The 21495-nt window shown below is 39.1% G+C and overlaps 1 protein-coding gene across 1 annotated transcript in view; it reads left to right on the forward strand.

Annotated features, from left to right (window-relative positions):
* FBXL17 (F-box and leucine rich repeat protein 17) overlaps nucleotides 1-21495 on the forward strand; it is a 151916-nt gene that overhangs the window by 115780 nt on the left and 14641 nt on the right. The window contains exon 8 of the mRNA XM_081930594.1: nucleotides 21317-21459. Coding sequence (XP_081786720.1) covers nucleotides 21317-21459 — 143 coding nt within the window. The remainder of the gene's footprint in view (nucleotides 1-21316; nucleotides 21460-21495) is intronic.

The following is a 21495-nucleotide window of genomic DNA, read 5'->3' on the forward strand; positions in this document are numbered from 1 at the left end:
GGTGTGCCTAGAAAGCATGGGTCTGAGTGGTTTTCCATTTGCCGCTGCTTTCTAGGTGCAGGTCCAAGTGTTTTCCCCCTTGCCCCACTCCTTCCAAAGGAAAATCCACTCTTTAACAAGAGATTGGAACAAATGCCAATCCGTGGAAAACCCAAATTGTTGTTTGCTCTGACTGATAGCTAAAGAACGGTTTTCTCCAGGGGAAAGCCGCAGTACAAGTGTGGATAAGACTTAGGTCAAAAATCAAAGATGGAAAATGGTTATTCTTGGAGTGTGTGCATGTTAATTCTCAGTGGGCTGGTTGTCTGTATACAAGACACCTTCAGTCCTTGTCTAAGTCAGATTTGTACATAATTGCCTCCCAAGAGCTTGATTTGGAGATACACACATCGGCTAGTGTGTATATCTCCAAATCAGAACGAAGAATTTCTCGCAGTCATACCATGCCTTTGTGACGATGGATTTGGCCAAGTGGCTGCACATATATTTGTAAAGGATGTCCGGAATGGCATATATGACGATTACTGTGAAAGTAATGTTAGTGGTTTACACAGACATGCTGGATGAATAGCCTCAGTCTGATGGGCCTTTCACCACATGACAATGGATATTACAGATTAGCAGTAAAATGTTACAGATTAGCAACTTTATAGATGCAGTAGTTCTACATCAAACTGTTCCATGATTAAATATCTGGGGCTGGGGCTTAGCCCTAAGGATCAACTAACCGCTCTCTACATTAGTATCACAGCTACATTGCATGAATGCAAGTTTCAAAGTATGCAGGGTTTAGTAGTATGAAGAGTGGAACAGATTGCTACTGTATGTAAGTTCTTTTCAAAGCTGGTGAAAGGATTTTGTTCCATTTCCCTTTTCAGCCTTAGTGAAAGGCAGCTCCATAGATCTGAATGTGCTCTACAGGTGTCCTGTTTTTCCATTATTTGCTTCTCCAGGCATTTCTTCTGCACCAGACTCGCTGTAATACAATTTCCTATACCAGTGGTCAAAGAAACAATATTTTCTCACACTTCATCTTATTTAGAATCTCCTTTGTTATAGGTAGGCAGATATCCACAAAGGCTAATTTTCCAGGACAACATTGAAATTTCCTCCAGGGGCTTCTGCAAAGCACTTCGAACGTAAGGTGCAACTGGATTTATAAGTACTTAATATGTACACTCCTAATTACCAATATTATTAGATTCAAGTAATAATATGGTAAAATATATTATTCACATTGCAACTCTTAAAAGTAAGATACAAAATGCTATAATTGATTTGAAAGAGAAAAAGATTGCTATAGTTTTCAGTATATTAGTTTGCTCCTCTTCATTAGCTTTTAAAGGGAGAAAAATTAATGATAAAAGCACAGCAGAAAACAATACAATATTAAATTACAAAGAATTTCAAGCTGTGAAATGCATGTCAATATGAACGGAATGTGTTGGAAACCAAATGTGGTAGATATGTATCACATTTAAGAAAAATAGCATTTTTAGAGCCTTCATAAAACTATGAATGGGAACACCTATGCTTTATCCATAATCCTTTCAGGTTTTTGCTGGATGACTTTGCTTTCAATGACTTTGACTTTGAACGGTTAATTTAATTTCTGCATTTTCTGGAGTACGATCCTAAATTCACAAATCTTAAGAATAAATGAGTTTCAGGTTGGTTCCTTAGGTTTTTTAATAGTTTAAATGATAATACTAGGCACTTGGATCAGTCCTGAAGGATGCACTTATTATCAAGATATCATTCACTGTTAAACGTAATGGTTAGGAATGTGCATATCACAAAGTACTGCTACTAGGAACAGAAGTTGCATGTCAGTCTACTTAAAGCAGGCATAGGCAAACTCAGCCCTCCAGATGTTTTGGGACTACAGTTCCCATCATCCCTGACCACTGGTTCCGTTAGCTAGGGATCATGGGAGTTGTAGACAGAAAAACATCTGGAGGGCTGAGTTTGCCTATGCCTGACTTAAAGCCTGTGAGTGCAGCGGAGTCCCATGTTTGCAGGAACAAAGAAGGTGGTATGGAGGCTTCTGCATGTGAAGAAGCCACATATATGCTGCCTGCACAGCCATCCAGCCTTAAGGATCTGGTTCTATACAAAAACCATGCTATACCCTGCAACCACAAGTCAGGTGTGCCACTGTGCACCTCTGTGGGTCATAGTAACGGGATGTCGTCAGCATCTCCCAGGACATTCTATATTGTGGGGCTCTCTGGTTTGCTTATGGTTTGTCAGATTCAGACAAAGCATGCTACTGGTAGCAGAGGTTTTACTAGGGGAGAATAGCATGTTGGCAGGGTAGGGGGAGTGTCTGCTGTATCTCTCAAGAGGTCTATGGTGGCTGGATATAGGGTGGTTACTAGTACTATTGGCTCTTCATTCTTCCCAGCTCTTTCCTCAGCCCAACAAGTATAAAAGTCCAATTCAGGGCTCTGAGGAAAGCAAACTACAGTGGTACCTCGGATTACAGACACTTCAGGTTACAGACTCCACTAACCCAGAAATAGTACCCCAGGTTAAGAATTTTGCTTCAGGATGAGAACAGAAATTGCATGGTGGCGGTAGTGGGAGGCCCCATTAGCTAAGGTGGTACCTCAGGTTAAGTACAGTTTCAGGTTAAGAACATACCTCTAGAATGAATTAAGTATACGGAACCAATGCCATGAAGGTTTGGGTACTGGCCTACAGGTTTCAACTCATGGTACCTGTTCCATGCATAAAAAATAGCCCGTGCGCCATTATTGTTGCTGATGTTTGCAACAATCCCAGCCACCAGTGTTTCAAGTCATTGTAAATAATCAGGAATAACCAAGGAAGAGACATAAATGAGCTTTAACTGATTAGTCTGTAGCCATTACTAAAACATATTACATAACATACAAAACACTACAACTCTGGCCTAGCTCCCTGAGTCTTGCTTTGAAGCAATTGATGGCAGAGTACATGTTGCACAGATTCAGTTAGAAGTCATAAGAGCACCATGGCTCACCCTTTGCAAGCTCAAGCTTTCGACTTGTGTTCAATGCAGATTCTTAAAAAATAAATACATTGAGAGGGTGCTCACAGTGCATGCTCCATTGCTTCCCTCTTACCCATGCCCCAACCCCCCAGAAACTTGCCATGGGGCAGGATAGCAGAAAGCATTGGAGGCAGCATATGTTCAGCAATTTTTTTCCATCAGGGGGCTGGTCCACTGTCCCTCAGACCTTGTGGGGAGCCGGACTATATTTTGAAAAATAATAATAATAATGAATTCCTATGCCCCACAAATAACCCAGGGATGCATTTTAAATAAAAGCACACATTCTACTCATGTAAAAACATGCTGATTCCCGGACCATCCGTGAGCTGGATTTAGAAGGCAATTGGGCCGGATCCAGGCCTTAGTTTGCCTACCCATGCCCCTAGACCCTGGCAGAGCATTTCCCCCCACTGCAACTGGAAATACAAAATACATAATAAGACAAAAACAAACCAACAACCCCCCCTCTCACGTATAAAAAGGTATATAATGTTAATCAGCCAAAAGCCTGGTTTATAGAGAAACATTTTCAGCTGGAACCTAAAGATAGGGAGAGCATTCCACAAATGGAGAGCCACTACAGAAAAGACCCGTTCTCAGGTTGCCACCCTCTGGATTTCTAGACCAAAGAAGGGCCTCAGATTATGATTGCAGAGTCTGAATTGGTACATATGGGGAGAGACAGTCATTGAGTTATATATTTTGCCTTTCTTTGAATTAAAGTGAGGGTGTGTTTTTTTGCCATCTGCAAAAGCCATGAGCGTGCTTCAGCAGATCGTACAGTTACTTCTTGCTACTGTGCAAACAATCAAATACTCCTTTTGTGTGTTTTCCTTATTTCAACAAAGCCTTAACAGTATCAGATTTTCCTTTTTGCTCTATATTAAAATTGACACAAGTTTTAGTCTGAATAAGGGTCCTTCTTTATAGTCTCTTCAAAACATTTCCATTTTGCTTGACATTAGTCAAACTTTTCTTTACATTTCTTACAAGATGAAGTATTTTCATTATAGTATTATCAAACTTTTTTGTGTTTTTGTTTTTGCAATAACAAGTGCGTGTTGACCGAAATACAAAGTAGTGTCAATTTTATCTTATTGAAACGAAGTGCAGGCTGAGCTATTTTACATAATATTCAGCCGCTGGGTATATTTTGTTTTTATCCCACACACCCTTAGGGGCTTTGCGCAGTACTGAGGTTGTCTTTTAAAGTCTCAAAGTCTGTTCAGCTTGATGGCCCTTTTAGCCATTCTGTAGGACTGAAGGGACTGTCTTTTTTGAAAACTTTTCAGCCCTTTAATCATGGCCAAAAAATACCTCCCAACCCCTCATTCACCTTTTTGTCTGTGAAGTTGTTTGATGTGAGCAACACTGGAAGAGAACTTAATGGAATGGATTCTTATTATGCTTGCTGAGCTTCCCTGAAGATGTATTAGGTAGAGGATGGCTGAATGGGCAGTCACTGAAATTTGTTCCTATGACAGTTTGGTCTCTAAGAGCATTGCCCCATATCCCTTCTGCAGCTGATGTGGGATGTACTTATTTTTTTCTGTAACAAAGGGGCAAAGTAACTTCGATTCTTGCAACCCATCTCTCTTATGTTTCTATTGCTACTTTTTCTATTACTTTCCAGTATTAAAAGCATTGCATGTTTTTATCACACAGCCTGCCATTAGCTATGTTTTCTGCAAATTTCTGTAGAGTACGCCATCCAGATGTAGCATTTTGAATCCCTTTTTTATCTTTGTGGTTCTCAAATATGGAATATCTATCAAAGGTTGGTGTTCATGTTGTCTCAGTGGATGTGACTTCTGTAGTGGTCAGCCTTGTAGGATATTTGTTACTCTGGGTACTGTAGTTCGTTATCTCAGGAAGCAATGCTTTACAGACAGCTAAATGGACAAAGCTGATGATTCATGTGAATTCCCTATCTAAATTTATAGGCTGCATAATATACTTATGTAGGAGAAAGCGAGTCTAGGTTTGTGAAATGCATGCTGGAATTTTGTGGAAACAGGGATTCTGGAGCTGCAAAAATGCCCATGCCTCTAAAATCACAATAAAATATTTTAGCCCTGACAGGCTTAGCTGTGGAGACCTTTTAAGTCTCATCCTTAGTGAATGCTAAATTTACCTTTCAAATAGGGTTTATCACTGTATCGGATAATTTCACACTAAAGAACCTTTTAAAAAACATATTTTGGTGTCTTTACTGTGTAAAATATTAAAACCAAATCCTTCTCTTTTCAATCAATATATGGTGCATACTCAACACTATTAAAAAAAATCTTTAAATTGTATTTGCTGAGTAGCAACATATTTTGCCTACACAGAAGGCAGCATCTTTGATCTAGTACTTTATTCAAGAAACATATAAACAGTCTGAAGGATTCTGCTTTGAAACTTGTTGACTTTTAGAAGGTTATGTTTTGTTCATCATCTGGAGAGGAGAAAAGAAGCTTGGCAACACACAATAGGAAGCTACTGAAAAGTATTATTAATTCTTAGAGGAAAAGAAGAGCATGACTTAGTGATGTACCTTTGATAACACTCTGAGACTAGTATGCTACTAGGAAAATCAGCTCCTGGAGCAATTTCTTTAAAATTGATTTATTCCATAGAAAATAATAGCTATTGTAAAACACTGTGCTGGGTGGCATTCTATTCATTTCACAGAAATCAATGTTAAACTGAGGACATGTGGTTGAGGAGAAGCCAGTGCTGGCATGAGGAGTAGTTGTCCCTAAACTGTTGTCTTGACCACAACTTCCTTTCTTGCCACCATGACTGAGAATAGTTCCCAGGGAAAGGAAGAAGAGTTTCTGACAGTGGCAGTGGCGGCTGGGATTACACTGACTTCAGTGCAGCCGCTGCTGCTGCTGCCTATTTTCCAGAACGTATCAGATGATTACATCTCAAGCTAAACTTAACATAACACTCAACTGTGTTCCTTTCTCCAGGGCAAGTTGTCTGCTAGAAGGGCCAAGCGCTATACATGAATCTTTTTACAACTGCAAAAAGCAGCCACAGTGCAAGTGTATCAGGAACATAAGGATCGGAGAGGGTTTAACCATTTTCCATCACAGTCCCAACAAACATCTACATCAAGTAACTATTTGGGTGAAAATTATCACAATAGTGACACTTGGAAATTGTGTGCATGTGTGTCAGAAAGGGAGATCAGAATAATTTGGAGAGCGTTGTGTAACCCTTTCCACCAACACTGTGGTCCAGATGAAAATCACCCACCCCAGCTGCTATTTGGCTTTAGAGGGTCACTCTTATTGGATTCTGCAATACTGCATAATTGTTTTATATACAAAATTGTTTTGTTATTGTTATGGTTGTTAATCACTTCCAAAATATGTCGTAGGAAGCAGTGCATAAATGGGTATATTTATTTACTTTAACCTCTTTTTGTAACCTCTTTTTTTCTTTATCTTTTTGGTAGCCTGGTAATACAGTCATACCTTGGTTTTCAAGCGGCCCAGTTCTTGAACGTTTTGGCTCCTGAACGATCAAAACCCGGAAGTGAATGTTCTGGTTTTTGAACATTATTTTGGAAGCTGAACGTCCAACAGGGCTTCCTCAGCTTCCAATAAGCTGCAGGAGCTTCTTGCAGCCAATCAGAAGCCTCGTTTTGGTTTCTGAATGCTTTGGAAGTTGAACAGACTTCTAGAATGGATTCCATTCGACTTCCAAGGTACAACTGTACTGGAACAAGGCATTGATTGGGGTGTTCCTTTTTTTTTTTTTTTTTTTTGTCTAGTTCAGGCATAGACCAACTCGGCCCTCCAGATGTTTTGGAACTACAGTTCTCATCATCCCTGAACACTGGTCCTGTTAGCTAGGGATCATGGGAGTTGTAGTCCCAAAACATCTGGATGGCTGAGTTTGCCTATGCCTGGTCTAGTTGGACATAAGTGTTTGGAATTGCAGACTATGTTCTTTTTATTTTATTCCTTAGATTTTGTTTCATTTTCCCGAGTTATTTTTTTGTGATAGAAATTGAGAAGCAGTGGTGAATACTTCTTCAGAACTCTCTCTTTGCTTCATGATTCTTAACTTGTCACTTCCTTGCACTTGATTTATCTTTAGAGAATAATTGTGACTGGCTTTCACATAGGGAGAATGTCTGCAATGGCTCTTCATTGAATATATAGATATTATTGACTAGTACCTCTGACTTGGAATAAATTTTTTGAAAATGATCTGAGGTCCCATGCTCGTATTTTAGGAGACTCTGGTTCATTTGTCGTTAAAAAGGTAAAGGACCCCTGACAGTTAAGTCCATTTGTGAATGACTCCAGGGTTGCAGCACTCATCTCGCTTTACTGGCCGAGGGAGCCGATATTTGTCCTCAGACAGTTTTCTCAATGTGTAAGACATTGGTTAAAACGAAAGCAAAAAAGCCCTTGACTTAATGTGTGTCTTGCATCTGATGACAATCATACTGTGGATATGCCTGATGTGATGGGAATGTATCCTTAGTAATACCAGCATAAAACAAAATTGAGAGGGGAAAGCCTGTTAATTTGTATCATAATCCTCAGAAAATATGTATTTATATTAATGGTAATCATTAGCAATATCAAATCCATTTTTAAAAAATAGTTTTCCACTGCCCACAAAGAACTGAATAGACCTTCCCATTTCTTTCATTGTGATTTTTCCTCCTGAACATGTACTTAGCCAAAAACCAATATCTGACTTAGCATTGTCCATGCTTTCAAATAGCCAAAAAGTTGTATATAACCTACATGGAATGGGTGTGTTATATACAAATGTGGCATATACAAATGTGTGTCCTTGTTGTTGTTTAGTCGTTTAGTCGTGTCCGACTCTTCGTGACCCCATAGACCAGAGCACGCCAGGCACTTCTGTCTTCCACTGCTTCCCGCAGTTTGGTCAGACTCATGTTTGTAGCTTCGAGAACACTGTCCAACCATCTCATCCTCTGTCGTCCCCTTCTCCTTGTGTCCTCCATCTTTCCCAACATCAGGGTCTTTTCCAGGGAGTCTTCTCTTCTCATGAGATGGCCAAAGTATTGGAGCCTCAGCTTCACGTTCTGTCCTTCCAGTGAGCACTCAGGGCTAATTTCCTTAAGAATGGATATGTTTGATGTTCTTGCAGTCCATGGGACTCTCAAGAGTCTCCTCCAGCACCATAATTCAAAAGAATCAATTCTTCGGCGATCAGCCTTCTTTATGGTCCAGCTCTCACTTCCATACATCACTACTGGGAAAACCATGGCTTTAACTATACGGACTTGTGTGTCCTTAGCTTAGACATATGTTTGAGCTGCATATGCCTGAGAGAAAATGTGTGCATGCGGACGCTCTCTCTCTCTCTCAAAGGGAATCTTGGTTTATGCATGTTTTTTAAAACCTAAAGTTCCCTTCAGAGGAGAATGAACCTCTGCACATGTTCATTCATTTTGTCCACAAAGCAATATTTTTTTAAAAAAATCAAAAGGGGACACCTTACTAGATTAACAGAAACTAGTTTAGGTAAAGGTAAAGGTACCCCTGCCCGTACGGGCCAGTCTTGCCAGACTCTGGGGTTGTGCGCCCATCTCACTCAAGAGGCCAGGGGCCAGCGCTGTCCGAAGACACTTCCGGGTCACGTGGCCAGCATGACATCGCTGCTCTGGCGAGCCAGAGCTGCACACGGAAACGCCGTTTACCTTCCCGCTAGAAAGCGGTCCCTATTTATCTACTTGCACCCGAGGGTGCTTTCGAACTGCTAGGTTGGCAGGCGCTGGGACCGAGCAGCGGGAGCGCACCCCGCCGCGGGGATTCGAACCGCGACCTTTCGATCGGCAAGCCCTAGGCGCTGAGGCTTTTACCCACAGTGCCACCCGCGTCCCAGAAACTAGTTTATTACCTTCCTAATATATGCCAGATGACAGAATATCAATGTAAATTCATAGTTCCCCTCCAAAAAAAAGGTATGCAGAGCATTTTTGTTGCAATGTTCTTAGAAATCAGATAACCTAACCTTTATTTATCAACACATTTAGTAGTGTTTAATCAATTTGTGTTTCTAGTGTGTTACTGTTATCCCTTTAGCAGGTTATGTGAGCAAATGATACCAGGTAAAGAGGTGGTAGGAAGAGGAAATGCAAGCTGGAATACTCGTTTCACATCCAGTGCTGTCTTCTGTGAAAGATAGGATATTGAGCTAAGTGGACGATTGGTATGATCTACTAGAATTGTTCTGGTGGTCTTATCTGAAATTGCTTGCTTGTATGAAGAAAAAAGAAAGATCTGGAGTTCACCTTTAGCGAACATTCATTCCATCTGATGATTAGTTAATGGATTTCCCAAAGTAAAACAAAGCACTTTAAATGATCAAAGAATGCAGTGAAATAATTGCAGCACAGAATGGAACCAGTACAGATAGATGTGACACAAATACTGTTTAAAGTTAAAAGATGTTTAAACTTTTTAGAAACTATTTTTGTCAATATGATTGAGAAGTAAGGGAGAGATGAGCTAAGTTTTAATGTTTTACTGTTATTGCAATGCTAAGACACATTGCAATAACAGTAAAACATCGTGGAAGCTCATCTCAGATTGGGGAAATAATTCCTTCAATATAGTACTATAGGAGAAATGTCCAAAATACGAGCAATGCTCACAGCTGAGAAAAACAAAGTATTGATCCATCACAAGGATCAAAATTATTTTTTACACTACATGCACAAAGGTGCACTCAGTGTTGAAAATTATCTGGACCAGGACAGTTGCTGTCGGTGAGCAATGTTCACTGAAACTCCAGACTAGCAGACAGAGTAAAAATAATTACTTTTATAGCTCCCTGGAAGAAAAAAATCTACTGAAGTAAACTGGTACTGAAGTTTTAAGTTTCAAGCAGTAACTCTTATTGACCCGCTGCCTTTCTTTAGATAAACAAAACTTTCAACTGTAAGTTAATTTCGCTCCATTAATTCTATGGCTGTCATATATGCAGAGCAATTATATTTAATGACTGTGGGCATCCGCAAAGAAGTTTTCCTACATGGGCCCATTGAAATAACTGGGACAAGCACAATACTACAATATAAGCCTTATAAGATTTTAAAGAAGCAACTAGTAAAGAAGCAACTGGCATATTCTCACTGCCATTTTGCCAGCATAATCTTACTTGCTGAGCATAATATACAGAGTTGTGTCAAACAAAGTCCTACTCAGAGTATACTCACTGAAAATGATGGATATAAGTTAGGCATCTCCATTAATTTCAGTAGATCTACTTTTGAGTAGAACTAACATGAGCTTCAAAGTGTTCAAGTGTATGAATAATTTTACATGTTTCCAATGATAACCCACCTCAGAGCAGACACATTGAAATTAATGAACATGACTAGTGGTGGATACAGCTCATGGTAATACAAAAATCTCTTTATTGAAATCCGCTCAACTGACTGAAACTGTTGGTAAACTGCAGGTCAGCTTTCCTCCCATATTAAGAGTAGCCTTAAGAATTTATGGAGGTAGACTTCCACATTTTCTTGGTACTGATTTTAGTTATTATAGTTAAAGTAAGCACTGTACAGTATTTGTATAAAAGATTATGAGCATGAAAAGAACTGTGAACATGATTATCCAATTATTCAGAAATTACAGAGCTAAACATCTTTATGCATTGTGTTCATCGGAAATTTCATTCCAATTGATACTTTAAAATTTGAGTTTGAATTCTGTCTCCCGTTATAAGAATAGTGATTTCCCCCCACAGTATGGCATTCCTTAGTATCACTGCCACCACCATAGCTGTTGTCACCTTTATTAAATTATCCATTCATTTCTTTCTTTCTTTAGTTGTTTAGTATTGTGACTAACGATTGAAACAAGAAAATATAGTCTAGTTATCTCTTGTTTTTCTATTGAGGCATTATATTAGCTTGGATAAATTGGCACATATAGCCAGTATGCATCTTTCCACCATTATCTGACCAAATAACTGCTCAAAAAGCATTATAAAATCACTATCACTACCTATGGTATTATTGTCTCTCCTCTTGAAGAGGAATTTTTCCATGTTGAAGTGCTGCTTTTTTTTTTTTTTTTTTTTGCATGTTCCCTCAGGATATGATTCTTATTAGTGAATATTTTGAAGACTGAAATTATGCTGCTAAATCTGAAGTATGCTGAAAAATACTTTAGGAGAAAGTAGCCTTTTTCAAGCCCTTAGGACTCAACATTTTTATTTGCATTTCCATCATGTTAATTACTGTTTAAAGAGTTCCCGGGGTGATTACACGCAACTATTTTCAAGAAGTTTTATCCCATTCTTTATACAGGACAGCTAATTAATGTTAGAAGCTTTATTAATCTGCAGAAGATGCAATTAAGGTCTATCCAGTTACACCTTATCCTGGGATATGTATTGTAACTGTCATTATTTGGAAGTCATTTGATGAGTCCACTGAAAATACATTGCTGTAAATTCTCTCATGCATGTCATTGACAACACAGCCTCAGTAGTTCTTCTGGGTTCAGTAGGACACAAATTGAAAGGTTTAATAATGAGAACCTCTGAAGGGGGTGTCTGGAAACAGTTCCTTCATTACTTTTTAAGTCTGCTTGTGATGATTCACAGTGTGAAGCCCTTTTTAATTTTGTTCAATTTTCCCAGAGTCTCAGTAATACACAATCTAAGCATCCATTTATATTGATTTATATGAGCAAATGAGATCAACTCAAGTTTAGTTAATCATAATTAACTTAATGGCAAGATACAATATCGTGGTCACTGGCTGTGCCCCTCAATTTAGAGCTCTCTGTGTGTGTCACTGAACATTGGGTTATGAACAAATACAAAAGCCTTGTTAAGATTAATTCATGTTGAGGCTTGGAGTGATACCAACTGTCAGAAGCAAGAAAATTTGAAATTAAGGCTCATGCTTTGTTCCTATTTCCCTTGGATCTACAGATATGTTGCGATGAATTCCCATATAATGTCATTTTATTCGGTGACCTGAGATGTAGGCAGAAGAAAAGCCCATTACAGTGAGCTGTGGATTTATTTTGAATTTCTGTTTCTGTTTCGCAACCCAAAATACGCAACCCAAAAATGGCTACAATTATTTGACTCAATTCAGAGTAAAAACAACAAAGCGTTCTGGAACTTAGTGTATGGAGGATTGAAAGCCGAAAATCAACTAACTCTACCACCAATTGCAGAATCCAAATGGTCCCAATACTTTACATCTGTATTTAACAATCTACATAGTGAACTTAAAGGAAATGAAACCACTAAAAATAAAATTATTAAACTCCAGGAGTGGCCAAGGGTAGAGGAAGAGGAAATTAGAGAGATAGTAAAAAATTTCAAATCGGGGAAATCTCCTGGGCCAGACGGTCTACCAATAGAATTATTTAAGACCTATATAGATTGGTGGGCAGAACCCTTAGCCCAACTGTTTACGCTTATAGATAAATATGGGATCATACCTGAGATATGGCTAAGATCAATAATTATTCCAATCTTTAAAAATGGCGACCCAAAAGAACCAAGGAATTATAGACCGATAAGCCTTCTATCAGTGATAGGGAAAATCTACGCTAAGCACCTCTTATCTAAACTCCTTACCTGGATGAAAAATCTAAATTTACCAGGGAAAGAACAAATAGGTTTCTCCAAAGGTTGCTCTACACTAGACCACTGTCTTATTCTTATGCATCTGGTTGAAAAATACAGATCCCAAAGGCAATCTAAGATATACGCTGCTTTTGTAGACTTTTGTGGTGCATTCGACTCAATTGACCGCCCAAAGTTGTGGAGGAAACTCGCAGAATTAAAAATTGATCAGCGCCTATTGATCCTAATCCAAAATCTACACTCTTCCAATACCTGTCAAGTCAAACTTAACATCAAAGGTCACCTTTCATCAGACATCCCAATCTCGAAAGGGGTAAAACAAGGGTGCATTCTTGCCCCCTTTCTATTTAATTTATTTTTATCAGACTTGCCAGATTACCTTCAAAAAACAGAATCACATGCCCCTAAACTTAATCAGAAACCAGTTCCTCTCTTACTATACGCAGACGATGCTGTCCTACTATCCTTAACGAGCTTGGGTCTAAAACGTCTTATATCTTCACTGATCCTCTATTGCGAATGTAACAAACTCTCTATAAACTATGAGAAGACAAAAATTTTGGTCTTCTCGAATGGTTGGAAATTAGAGAAATGGAAAATAAGAGGGCAAGAAATCCAACAAGTGAAAATCTATAGGTATCTGGGAATCTTATTCCAGAGCAATTTAGGGTGGGCAACCCATCGCACAAACGCCATAAAACAGGCAAAGTGCACCTCATCAGCAGTTGCCCGTTTTTACTATCAGAAAGGTAATCAATTTATTCCTGCAGCCAATCAGATATTTCAAACAAAAGTGCAATCCCAGATATTCTATGGAATCCCGCTATGGGTCCAAGCATATAACAATGATTTAAAAAAGATTCACTCTAGCTTTCTGAGACGTATTCTTGGACTCCCAGCTATGATCAAATATGAAACAATGTGTGCAGAAATAGGCATATACACAATGGAATATTGGGCATGGTCCACCTCAATAAAGTATTGGTTACGCTGCCACTTCCGCTGCCCTCCATCAAGTCTGCTCGCTGATTTGCTCAAAGACTCCTATAAATCAAGATGGTATCAGCACCTCGAAAAAAAGATTGAATCTTTAGGCGTCGAGCTGGAGTCCCTGTACAATTCTAATGAGCAATATATTTCCCATAATATCCTAACTAGACTAAAGGATGTCGAGAGACAAAATATTATGGCAGCTGTAAACAAAATTTGCTCCCCCATATTCTATGAATTAAATATCTTAGATAGCAGAGCCAATTACGTCACTAAACTAATAATCCCAGCCCAACGTAGGGCTTTTATGCTGGCCCGCTTGAATGTTTTTCCCTCAGCATTTGTCAGGGGAAGATATCAAAACATTCCTAGAAACAAGAGACTCTGCAGATGCTCTATGAATGTCCCGGACACTGTAGAGCATATTCTCCTTCATTGCCCATTGTACAGTACGCTCCGTCAACGCGTGCTGTCCCCTCTTTTGGGTGGTCTGGAACCGCAGCAAGGTGAATGTGTGGGATTCTACCTATCCGACGTTGACCAAAGGGTAACGGCGGGGGTAGCCGAGTTTTTGGCAGCAGTCCTCCAAGGAGCAGGTTAACAAGGAAAACCACTGACTCTATATGTATATATATATATGTACTTAGCAAACTGCTGCCTTTTTTATATATATTTCAAGGCTTTTATATGTTATTTTCTCTTTTAAGGTTTTATTTCCATAATGCCTAATAAAGGTTTGATAAAGTAAGTAAGTTATTTTGAATTTCATGTAAAAAAAAAAACAAAAAACAGTTTAGATTATTAGTTTCAACAGATCTCTGACTGCTTTATTATCTTTTGAATAATAAAGATGTAGACGTATTTTTATCTGTCCGTGCAAAGTTATTGATTCACTCTTGCTCCTTGGCCACTAGTTGAGAAATTTGTCGCCTCGTTTCCCAGTGAAGGTCAAAATATGCATTCGGAAAGAGGGAATTTAACTAGACTTGCTAAAGTTCTCAGAAAAACTAGACTGGCTGCTATAGGGATGTAGTCTGACTCACTTCCTTCCATTTCCTCAGGGCATCATATTAGATTGGCTTCCCAGCATAGTCATGCCCCTGTATCCTCTGTATTTCACTATGGTCCCATATGTCATTTTTACAAACTGTGGTACGTCCACATGTGCACAAATGTATAACTACAAAATTACCACAGGAGACCTCGAGCAGCCTGAGGCAGGTGGCGCATACAGCTTTTCTTACTACAGCATTCTTCCCATCTAAAAAAAAATGATGGTAGGTCTGCTATGAAAATGTGTACAGACAATATCTCGGTCATCTGTTTTATTTTCTGAAAGAATTTCCATGTTTCCTAACAATGTATTACAAACGCAACATTTAAATATTTATCTTCTGTTCGGCTTAGCTTGTAAGGAAGACAGTTTATTCACTTGTGAGTTATATCACCATGCAAAATAACAGATGAGCTTTGTTTTAGCGTTTCAAATCAGAAAGCCCACGGTGACTCTCTTTTGTGTGAGTTGAGCATCCCGTCATATGCATGGGAGTAAGTCTCATTGTTGCCTGTGCGATTTGCTTCTGGGTAAATTGCATAGGGCTTGTGCTCAGAGGTAGCTAAGCACGTTCATGTCATAGTGAATTGATGCCTCTAAAAGATGGTGTGGGCATGTCTGCCCATCATGGACTGTCTCATGAGAGCCATCAGTTAGAAAAGACTCATGCAGTTGGCTCCGCCCACACGGCTGCAGCAATCTCACTCATACTGCAGCTGCATCAGAGAACACCTTGGGGAAGCAGCTCTCACACAGCTGCAAGTAGGTGTGAAGAGGACCATTATTTGAAGTCAGTGGTATCCTGTGAAGAGGACAACTCTAGGTGGCCCATTAGCTCAGAGGCTTTGTGCTGGATTAGATTCTCTGGAATGTTCACACAGGCTAGAACATTAATAACCAGGATTTGTTCATATGGGGATGCTGAACAGCACAATCCTTTTATAAAGCCACAAAACTGAACAAGAGCTCTTTTGCCCAGTATCCTCACAAATTATCTGTTACTTGTCAGTTAGCCATGTACTAACATAAGGTTACCAGATTTTTTTCAATGAATCCGGGGGACACTTTTCAACTTCCTCCTAAATAGATGGATTTTGTCAGGGGACTGATTTGTAAATCTGGAAACTGTCCCCAGGAAACGGGGACGTCTGATAACCTTACACTAACAGGTTGTGCTAACACCTGGAGTTACTTTTTCTCCTAGACAGGAAGAAAGTAACTATTGCCCAATTGTATTTCTCTTTGAATATGTTCAAATTTACATGTGTGTATTGATTGGCAATCCAAATTACAAATGGGATCTAAAACAAAATGTAGTTTATCCTCACCTCCTAAACCACCAATGCCCTCCTCCCAAACCCTATGAGCTGTTGGGGGCTCTAGTAAACCGAATCCAACCCACCCCCATCTCCCATTTTCAATAACCAATATTCTTTTTCTTTTTAAAAATCACATATTTCTCTTGCTAGTTGAAAGAAAAGGGGAGAGATTGCAAAGGACAGTTGAGTAGGAGAGATGAGATACAACTACCCACTTTCTAATATCTTCCTTACCTATCTTATGAGCCTCTCCTGCCTGTCTGCCAGCTGATCACAAACATTTTGAAGTTTCCTGGGTTGTGACAGCCAGCTACTCTCTCTTCACCATCCAATTCCATTACCCCTCTCCTGCTTCACAGAGCTTTCCTTCTTTAGAGTTCGAAATATTTTTTTATTTATTTTGTACTACTACCATTGTTGGACTACATTGGGCTGTTACCTCCCTCTTAAGCAAAGCTGATGCCATTTTGGTTGCATAACTTTGCAAATAGACATAACTATTATGTAAGACTGGGACTGAACACCACAGCCATCTCCATAATCTTTGTGTGCTGTTGGTTGAGCTGAGAAATTTCCAGGCCTCAACTGTTGCAGCACATTGATCAGGCAGATCACAGAGCAGCTTGGAATTTGTCATACAAGAAACCGTGCTCCTAAATCCCACAAACAAAGCCATTTTCCTTTTGGCACTATCCACTGCATCAAGGAACAATTTATATGAAATTTATATGAAACTGCACTATACACAGGGTTTTTATTTACTCCTTTAATAGAAATAAAGTTGGTAAGCTTTTTATATTATTCAAAAACTGCTACTATGGCCTTTTACAGTTTAATATCTGAAGAGTTTTGTCAGCATATTTTAAAGGACTTGAGGAGCGAGACACTTGCTACTTCCCTAGAGATGAATATTCCACTGTCCAGTTGATCCATTATAAAAAGTTCTTAATAATGGGTCTACAGTTTTCTTAGTTCATTTCCGTTCTATTACACCAGCTATTTCCCACTGGTCTTCCCTAAACCATTTTCCAATTTTCCTTGTACTAAAGCCCTGCACTTTCTTGTAAGTGGCTATCATAGGCTACCTGATAGTTCATTGGCCAACTGATGACTGTAGTAAATATAATTTAAGGACAAGCACCATAAGAAGAAGGCCATTATCAGTAGCTGTTCAGTACTGGTTTCTAGTTGATACATAACTTATATAAATTAGATTTCTTTTATTTTATAACAAAAAAGCAAGTTCTACTGGTACCATGTTGCCTTTAAATGGACAGGAGGGATTGCAGAGAATGGAAAATGAGAAGCTCTTGCTTTGTTCTTCATTGTTGCTCAGGTGTCTTATCTTAACTTGTTCACATTTTATGTAGTGGGACTGGGGGAAAGAACAGCTCCACAGGGTCTAGGTTTTACCTTTATGGTAATTGGAGAGGTGCTCATGGGTATAGTAGTCCTTCAATAGGAAAAAAACAAATACACGGAAACCCGCTGGTATTTACAATGTGCGAGTATTGTAGTACAGGGTTTCCATCATTTGGTGTATATACAGTAATAAAATGGGATCCAATTAGGGGATTGATGGATTAGCATAACTGACTGACCACTTCTTGATCAACTAAAAATAAAAGCTCAGCGAGTTGCTAGACAATCTGCCAATGCCTACTTGCTAAAGCTGTGTCAGAGCATTCAGCTCACTGCTGACAGCAGCAACACTCACAAAATGCCCCAGTTAGCCCCAAACCACAGCCACTTGTCCATTACCTGACACGTTATGACATCATATGGCATCATATGATGATGACATATGACATCATAACGTGTGGCACCAAGTTCAAAAGGAAGAATCGGGAGTGCATTCAAAGTCAGAGTGTTCCATGAAGTATGGAACAGTTCTGAATCTGGCCTTCAATCCGGCTTTCAGCCCCATCATAACTTGTGAACATTTTCTTAGCAAGCACTTCCATCTTACAGGTGTTGCTAGTTTGGCTATTTGCGCCAATATAATTTGCGCAAATCATTTTGTTCTAGCTAGGAAATTTCGCCGGTTTTGCTCACCAATGCAAGCACACAGTCAGAATCACAGTCATTAAAAAAAAAATCCTTTAAAAGTGTAGGTGGTTTTAAGTAGCATATTTGTCAAGAATGTGCTAGAAATATATACGGTAATTGTCAAATAATATTAAGAGTGCTACAATTCATGGCATCACATTGCAAAACATGATTCTTACAATTGGCTTTGCAAGATTAACTTTATACAAAACATCTATGCCTAAAATTATGTGAATGGTTAGATCATAATGATTTACTAGAAATTGAACAAGCAGGGTTTACATCTGGACGTTCCACTATTGATCACTGCTTAGTGTTAGATTATTTTGTCTATAAGTATGTGAAACATTGGAAAAAGTCACTGTATGCAGCCTTTGTGGACCTAAAGGCAGCATTTGATTCTGTATCCAGGGGTAGGCTCTGGGCCAAATTGGCCAATATGGGTATTAACAGAAGGTTATTACTTCTGATGATTAAGCTTCATGAGAACAACACCCTCCAGATAAGACTTGCACAGGACGGCAGACTCTCTAGAGAAATCCCAGTCCAAAGAGGAGTTAGACAAGGATGCCTATTAGCCCCATTTTTATTTAACATCTATGTTAACTCCCTGGTCACATGCTGCCGTGAAATCGAAACCCACCCCCCCGTGTTCTCTAACGGCAGAAAAGTACCAGTTTTAATGTATGCGGATGACGCTGTTCTTCTCTCTCAAACCAAAGTGGGTCTGAAACGTGCCTTAGGAAAGTTTAGTGACCAATGTAACACTGAACTGTTAACAATTAACTTTGCCAAAACCAAAATTGTACATTTTAACCGCTCCTTCAGGAAAGATAATTGGAGCGTAAAGGGAAACGCCATTGAACAGACTAAGACCTTCCAATACTTAGGCATTACTTTCTCTTACAATGCCAAATTGTCAACACACCTGACCACATCAGCTATATCAGCAGGAAGAAGTGCAAATGCCATCCTTAGATTATTCAGAAGGAAAGGAGCTGGCTTTCTACCGATGGCCCTAAAAGTTTTTCAGGCAAAATCTTTAGCCCAACTCCTATATGGCACTCAAATTAGCCCCTCTGTCAACCTTAAGACCCTTGAAACAGTACAATCAAAATTCTTAAGATCACTATTTGCCACCCCAAAGTGTACACCTAATGCAGTCTTAAGGCAAGAGGCAGGACTACCCAGAGTGGAATTAAAAGTCTGGGAGCAAGCAATATCCCTCTGGCTGAAAATCCATTACAATCCTAAGGGACTGTTACCTTGCTTCCTGGCCGCAGTTCCCTATCCTCCTTGGCTTATGCAAATAACTAACAAGATCAAACAAATTGGCCTAAACCCTGAAAATCTCTTTCTTGGAACTCAGAACAAGGCAAAGGCAATTATCACTCAGAGACTTTACGATGTCGAATTACAACAAGAAGACGCCCTACTCCCGGAGACATACAGATGTTTAAAAGCTTGGCCTAACTTTGCAGCTGCCCCTTATTTAACTAACATCACTAACGAAGCTTATAGATGGGCTTTCTCCAGAGCCCGCTTTGAGACAATGCCCTCAGCAGTGCTGTACGGCAAATTCACGCGGGTACCGATGCATGCACGTCTCTGCCCCTGTATGTCTGATAGTGTAGAATCTGTTACACACATCCTTCTGTCCTGCAGATTTTATAGTGAAGAGCGAGCTCGACTTATCTTGCCGCTTTTGTCAAAATTCGTACCCCTACGGCATTATTTGGAATCCTCCCCCAAAATTCTAAGAAAATACCTTCTGGAAGATTCCTCGGGCTCAATATCATATGAGGTGGCCAAATTTTGCGCTTTAGCAATCAGGAAGCGTAGATTTCTGCTGTTGAATGGCACATAGCGAAGTTCCCTTGTGTAATCTTTTTTCTTCTTCTTCTTGATGTTCTTGTGGATCTCCTTTTTGTTTGACCTTGTGATGTTTGGTGTCGCTGGCTTTTGCCGCAACAAAACTTGGTAAACTTGGTAAACCTGGACTTCTGAAGCCCACCCCATATTGCTGTGTTAACCGATCTTTTAATTTTTCTTATAAATTTTTACTCACCCATTATCTATGCCTAATTAAGTATTCTATGTATATGTTTGGTTCTTGCTCTTATTTATTTAATAATTATTCACTTAGATTCATACTGTTATGCTACTTATTTAGATGTTTTGCTTATGCTGGTCTATGACCGTAATAAAGAACTTGACTTGCTTTGCAAGATTAACTGTTAGCCTGGATGTCCAAAACCAACAGTATGTCCAAAACCAAATATAAATATATATTTTCCATGTGTGTGCTGCAAAAAAATTTTTTTCTTGCCCTGAGAGAATAACTGAGTTTTATCCTAGCCAATTGTTAAATTGGCTTTTAGGCAGTCTTTGGTAATTTTTCTTACTCATCTGAAAACGACAAGAGATTTAATATACAATGTAATTCATTGAGCCGTGTCTGTAGACACTGTAATGTACATAACCTTGAACTTCCATTGATAATATTTAAATAAAACCAAGAACCTAGTTGAAGGGAGTTGGTAGTTAATAGAGCATTTTTTATCCCACCACAAATAAGAACATCCAAGTTGGGTTGGCCAAAGTAAAGTAAAAGGAAGAGGAGATCGTTTGGTTCCAGCTGATAGTCAGAAGCACAAATCCCGCCTTGCTAATAAAGGCAAAGTTGCTACTACAGAGTGCAAAAGCACTAACTGGGCTAATGCTAAGTAAATAATTTGTGTACCTTCTTCATTATATGTTAAAATTATCTTGATGCTCTCCTTTTAAAAATCACCTGGCAAGTTTTAACCAGTAGGGATTCAGGAAACCTCTTTGGGAATGCACACATGGCTCCTATGCTTTTCTTCACAAAGAATTCTTAAGACATTTTGGAACAAATGGTTATTAATATTGTGTTAATATTTCACCCAAACCCAAATATTAATTTATTTTATAAAAATAAATCATATGCTGTTTTCCAATCCTTGAAATTTAGACTCTGTGTTGTTTTGGGCAATGCAGCTTACCTATGAAAGGGATTCTTGTGTGATTTTAAAAGCAATATAGCAATATGCGCCTTTCAGTGTGTTAGGGGCGAAATGCAACTTCGTATAGACTGTTCTTTATATACACACATGTATATATGGTTTGACAATATAAACCTGTTTTTTTAAAATATATAATATTTAAAATATTTCGCTGCTTAACATTTCACCCCCTGTGTTTTGTTTCTCTTGTGTTTTTTATGTTTTGTAGCACTGATAGCCATTGGCCGATACAGTATGACAATAGAGACTGTGGATGTGGGATGGTGCAAAGAAATCACAGATCAGGGAGCCACCCAAATTGCTCAAAGTAGTAAGTCGCTCAGATACTTGGGACTAATGCGATGTGATAAGGTAAGAATTTGGGCTTTTTTGCATAAAAGGCTATGT

The sequence above is a fragment of the Podarcis melisellensis genome (genome assembly GCF_964234715.1).
Source record: "Podarcis melisellensis genome assembly, chromosome: 11".
NCBI classification, from domain to species: domain Eukaryota; kingdom Metazoa; phylum Chordata; class Lepidosauria; order Squamata; family Lacertidae; genus Podarcis; species Podarcis melisellensis.